Genomic DNA, 5,727 nt, shown 5'->3' on the forward strand with positions numbered 1-5,727 from the left:
CTCCTGGGTTCAAGTGATTCTCCTGCCTTGGCCTCCCAAGTAGCTGGGATTACAGGCATGTGCCACCACGCCCAGTTTATTTTTACTAGAGACAGGGTTTCACCATGTTGACCAGGCTGGTCTCGAACTCCTGACCTCAGGTGATGAGAAGGGAGGATCTTTTGAGGCCTGGAAGTCAAGGCTGTAGTGAGCTATGATTGCACTATTGCACTCCAGCCTGAGCAACTGAGTGAGACCCTGTCTCAAAACAAACAAAACAACAAAAAACAACAACAAAAGAAGATCGCGCCACTACGCTCCGGCTAGTGCAGTGGTACTATCATAGCTCACTGCAGCCTCAACCTCCCTGGGCTCAAGTGATCCTCCTGCCTCAGCCTCCCAAGTAACTGGGACTACAGGCATGCGCCACCATGCCTGGCTAATTTTTTTTTATTTTTTGTAGAGACTAGGTCTCGCCATGTTGCCCAGGCTGGTCTTGAACTCCTGGGCTCAAGCAAACATCCTGCCTTAGCCTCTCAAAGTACTGGAATTACAGGTGTGAGCCACCGTGCCGGGACATCAGTGACTTTTAGTATATTCACAAAGTTGGGTGACCACTACCACCTAATTTCAGAACATTTCCATCGCCCCCAAAAAGAAACCTTCTACCTTATAACCCTTCTGCAGTCCCTCCTCACTGCCATTGCCCAGCCCCAGCACCATCGACTTTCTGTCTCTGGATTTGCCTATGCTGAACATCTCATGGATATGTTCAAAATCCATTGGCTCTCTGGCCCTCTCTCAACTGACTTCTGTTGCCACCTCTCCACCAAAGTGTCTTTTCATCCTGCTGCCAAATACGATAGGCACAGCTAAGCCGCTCTCATTCTCCACCTCTCAACTGCATTCAATGCAACCCATCGCCCTCTGCAAAGCTTTCTCCTCTTAATTTGAGAAGCTCCTCTTCTCTGACATCTCTGAACTCTCCTCTATTTTCTTTGCACTTGCTTCTCTTCCAACTGACCTCTAAATGTTTAGCCCTCAGCCCTCGCCCCCTTGCAGGGAGCTACATTTTGTCTCACAGCCTCAAATATCATCCCCATGCAATGATTCTCAAATATTTATTTCTAGCTCTGATTTCTTCCTTGAACTGAAGACTTCACATCCAATCTCCTCCTTTATGTTTACATCTGACCGCTAATAGCATCTGAAACATTCAAAACATGACTCTTGATTCCTCTCTCCTTCACCTCCCTCACACCCATTACCCATCATTATGAAAAATAAACAGGCCAGGCACGGTGGCTCATGCCTGTAATCCCAACACTTTGGGAGGCCAGATGTGGGAGGATTGCTTAAGGCCAGGAGTTTGAGGCCAACCTTGGCAATATATCAAGGCCCCATCTCTACCAAAAAAAATTTACAATAAATAAACAAATTAGCCAGGTATAGTGGTACACACCTGTAGTCCCAGCTACTCGGGAGGCAGAAGCAAGAGGATTGCCTGAGCCCAGGAAGTCAAGGCTACAGTGAGCTGTGATTGCACCACTGCACTCCAGCCCAAGCAACACAGTGAGACCCCATCTCAAAAAAAAAAAAAAAAAAAAAAGACATTTAAAGGTAGAAAAATAACCACTACCCACGTGATTGATCAAGCCAAAAACTGGGACCTCACCTCCCTGTCCACCATCTCCTTTACACAAAGCATCCACAAATCCCACATCAGCTCTACCTCCAAACTATGTCCCAGGGACACTCCTGTCTTTCCAACTCTACAGCCACCCCCATCACCTCAGCCACTAACGTCACCAGCCTGGACAACTGCCATGGCCAGCCTCCGACAGCAGACGCCCTTCTAAAACAAACATTACACCACGCTGTTCCCCTTCTGGAAAGGCCCAGTGGCTTCCAAGCTCCCACCACTGCCACCAAGGCCTCCTTTCCACCTCACTTCCCACAGCTCCCTCCTTGTCCTGGTGTTCTTGCCAAAAGGCCTTCTTTTTGCCTCTCTGGTAGGAGAAGCTTATTCTGCTGCAGGGACTCTGTACCTGTAGGTGCCCCTGCCCAGAAGGCCTTTCTCGTCCCTCTGCAACTGGCTCGAACCTCCTGGTCACTCTCATGTCTGTTCCAGCCCTGCCTAGATAGAGCCTCGCCCCCTCCCCAGTCATTCCATCCCGTTACAGGTCTTTTTTCCTTTACAGCACTTATCAAAATCCTGACCATTTATTTGCTGACTTAGTGCCAGCTTCGTGGGGGGGGAGCAGGGACCTTATCTGTGTAATGTAAGCTAGAGCTCTGACACCTAGGAGGGTGTCTGGCACCTAATTGATCCTCAATCAATATTTGTTGAATGAATAAATGAGTGTTGTTACACAGGGAAGGTCAAGTGTACGTCATTAAGGGTGGCAAAGTGCAGAGGAGAACGTCATTAAGTGTGGCATGAATCCTAGCACTTGGGGAAAATTTTAGAGTTTTTTGCAGGCAGAGTCCCACTCTGTTGCCCAGGCTGGAGTGCAGTGGTGCGATCTCGGCTCACTGCAACCTCTGCCTCCCGGGTTCAAACGCTTCTCCTGCCTCAGCCTCCAGAGTAGCTGTGATTACAGGCGCACACCACCACGCCCAGCTAATTTTTATATTTTCAGTAGAGACAGGGTTTGCCTCGTTGGCCAGGCTGGTCTTGAACTCCTGGCCTCAAGCAATCCGCCCACCTCGGCCTCCAAAAGTACGCAGATTACAGGCATGAGCACCGTGCCCAGCCTCATGTGGGGAAAATTAAAGGTGATAATTGTGCAGGTGAACTTGAAGAGACTCAAACGCTTCCCACATCTCCCAAGACACAGCTGACACTGGCTCTAGGGCGTAGAGAGGGACTGTCTTAACTTTTACAGGTTGTCTTAAGCTCTTCTGTACCATTGGAATTTTATTTTGTTTTTTGTTTTTTTCACTATGAGTATGTATTACTTTTGTAATTAAACAATTTGATCAGAAAAATAGATCAGTTCATTATTTTATCCACAGGATATTTTTATAAGTTTGCTAGCACGGTGCAGTGTCTCATGCCTGTAATCCCAGCACTTTGGGAGGCCAAGGTGAGAGGATGGCTTGAGCCCAGGAGTTCAAGACCAGCCTGGGCAACATAGCAAGAACCTGTCTCAAAAAAAAAATAAAGAATGGGCCAGGCACGGTGGCTCACGCCTGTAATCCCAGAACTTTGGGAGGCCGAGGTGGGCAGATCACGAGGTCAAGAGATCGAGACCATCCTGGCTAACACGGTGGGACCCTGTCTGTACTAAAAATACAAAAAATTAGCCAGGCGTGTTGGCGGGCACCTGTAGGCCCAGCTACTGGGGAGGCTGAGGTAGGAGAATGGCGTGAACCCAGGAGGTAGAGCTTGCAGTGAGCTGAGATTGTGCCACTGCACACCAGCCTGGGCGACAGAGCAAGACTCCATCTCAAAAAAATAAATACATACATACATACATAAAGAATGAGCCAGGGGTGGTAGTGGGTGCCTATAATTCCAGCTACTCGTGTGGCTGAGGTGGGAGGATCACTTGAACCCAGGAGACAGAGGCTGCAGTGAGCGGTGATCACGCCACTGCAAACCAGCCTGGGCAATAGGGCAAGACCTTGTCTTTAAAAAAAAAAAAGTTTGCCAATTTTCTCTTTGACCCAAGGTGAGCACATCCAGTGATTACACGCCTGGGAGTCCAGTCATTTCTACCATGTTACACAGGCAGGAGACAGAGGGTCGGGTAAACACCTGTGGGGCTGAACTCATGCAGATTTCACTCCACGCCACTACTGACTGCCCGGGGAGGTGTCAGCGCTCACCACGGACGATGTGGAGTCCAGGAGGCTCACAACTTTCATCTCGATCTCGTCCTCACCAAAGCTCTTCAGCAGCTTCATGACCTCACTCACCGTCAGCCACTTACAATCCACAAGTTGAATAGAGACAATATAATCTCCTTCCCGGGCTCCTGCCACCTGAAAAAGTATTGTTGAAAATAAGTCAATGTTTTGTTCACTCAAATCCTTTAATCAATCCCCATTAACAAAATAGGTATTTGCATAAATTCACATCAAGAAAGCAAAAATTCACTTTGGGTGGCCGAGACGGGTGGATCACTTGAGGTCAGTAGTTAGAGACCAGCCTGGACAACATGGTGAATCCCATCTCCACTAAAAATACAAAAGTCAGCCAGGTGTGGTGGTAGGCACCTGTAATCCTAGCTACTCAGGAGGCTGAGGCAGAAGAATTACTTGAACTCGGGAGGCAGACATTGCAGTAAGCCGAGATCATGCCACTGCCCTCCAGCCTGGGTGCAGTTTAAAAAAAAAAAGCCAAAATTGGCCAAAGTGGCTCACACCTGTAATCCTAGCACTCTGGGAGGCCAAGGCAGACAGAATACTTGAGGCCAGGAGTTTGAGACCAGCCTGGCCAAGATGGCGAAACCCCATCTCTACTAAAAATACAAAAATTAGGCTGGGCCCAGTGGCTCACACCTGTAATCCCAGCACTTTGGGAGGCCAAGGTGGGCGGATCACAAGGTTGGGAGATCGAGACCATCCTGGCTAACACGGTGAAACCCCATCTCTGCTAAAAACACACAAAAAATTAGCTGGGCATGGTGGCACGCTCCTGTAATCCCAGCTACTCGGCAGGCTTAGGCAGCAAAATTACTTAAACCCAGGAGGTGGAGGTTACAGTGAGCCAAGATCGCGCCACCGCACTCCAGCCTGGGTGACAGAGTGAGACTCTGTCTCAAAAAAACTAAAACTAAAATTAGCTGAGTGTGTTGGCACATGCCTGTAATCCCAGCTACTTAGGAGGCTGAGACAGGAGAATCACTTGAACCCAGGAGGCAGAAGCTGCAGTGAGCCCTGAGTTCTGCATTATCGCGACTCACTGCAGCCTCCACTTCCCAACGTCTAACAAAAAACAAAAAACAAAAAAGAGACAGTAAAAATTAATCCTTTTCTTTTAGGGAATGTAGCAGCCATAAGGCCTTTCACATAAAGGCAGGACTTTGATGTGAGTGAATCCACCCTAAATTCAATCACCCAGATATCTATGTTTGCTGCCAGCCCAGAAAAGCATGTGCTTACCGAGGCAGAGCAGTAAGGATCCAGGAAGTGAACCTGAACAGGGGCGTTCCCTCTCAAGGTGAACCCTAAGTCCCCTTCTTCTGCAGTGAAGCGGATGCTTCGAGGAGGCGTCCACCGCTTGTTAGCCGAAAACACAGATAAGGGGCCCTTTGGAAGAGAGCATCGTTAGGTATAGCATTTGAAGGCTGGATCCGACACTTGAAAGCTAAAGGGAATTTTGCCTGCTGTCCTTGAAGATCTCACTTGGCCTTGTTCAGGGACAAATGACACATCTGGGGCATACATGCTACAGCAGTCATGCGAGAATCCAGAATGCCATCTTCTCAAACATACCCAATGTTTTCGATAAAATTATCTTTTAGACATTGTATTAATTAAAATTACCTTTTTTTTTTTTTTGAGACATTGTCTCACTCTATCGCACAGGCTGGAGTGTGGTGGCATGATCTTGGCTCACTGCAGCCTCTGCCTCCCGGGTTCAAGCAATTCTCCTGAGTAGCTGGAATTACAGGTACGAACCACCATGCCCAGCTAATTTTTGTATTTTTAGCAGAGATGGGGTTTCACCATGTTGGCCAGGCTGGTCTCAAACTCCTGACCTCAGGTGATCCGCCCGCCTCAGCCTCCCAAAGTGCT

At 48.4% G+C, this 5,727-nt stretch overlaps 2 protein-coding genes across 3 annotated transcripts in view; one reads left to right on the plus strand and one right to left on the minus strand.

The window, feature by feature from the left end:
- Nucleotides 1–5,727, plus strand: part of LOC105515524 (chromosome unknown open reading frame, human C19orf40) — a 22,969-nt gene that overhangs the window by 13,092 nt on the left and 4,150 nt on the right. The gene's annotated exons all lie outside the window — the stretch shown is intronic.
- RHPN2 (rhophilin, Rho GTPase binding protein 2) overlaps nucleotides 1–5,727 on the minus strand; it is a 71,667-nt gene that overhangs the window by 4,430 nt on the left and 61,510 nt on the right. For both annotated transcript variants that reach the window (XM_011947341.1, XM_011947348.1), the window contains 2 exons: nucleotides 5,092–5,238; nucleotides 3,814–3,969 (listed from right to left, as the gene is read on the minus strand). In XM_011947341.1, the coding sequence (XP_011802731.1) occupies nucleotides 3,814–3,969; nucleotides 5,092–5,238 (303 nt within the window). The remainder of the gene's footprint in view (nucleotides 1–3,813; nucleotides 3,970–5,091; nucleotides 5,239–5,727) is intronic.

This window comes from Colobus angolensis, unplaced genomic scaffold, assembly GCF_000951035.1.
Source record: "Colobus angolensis palliatus isolate OR3802 unplaced genomic scaffold, Cang.pa_1.0 Scaffold107, whole genome shotgun sequence".
NCBI lineage: Eukaryota > Metazoa > Chordata > Mammalia > Primates > Cercopithecidae > Colobus > Colobus angolensis.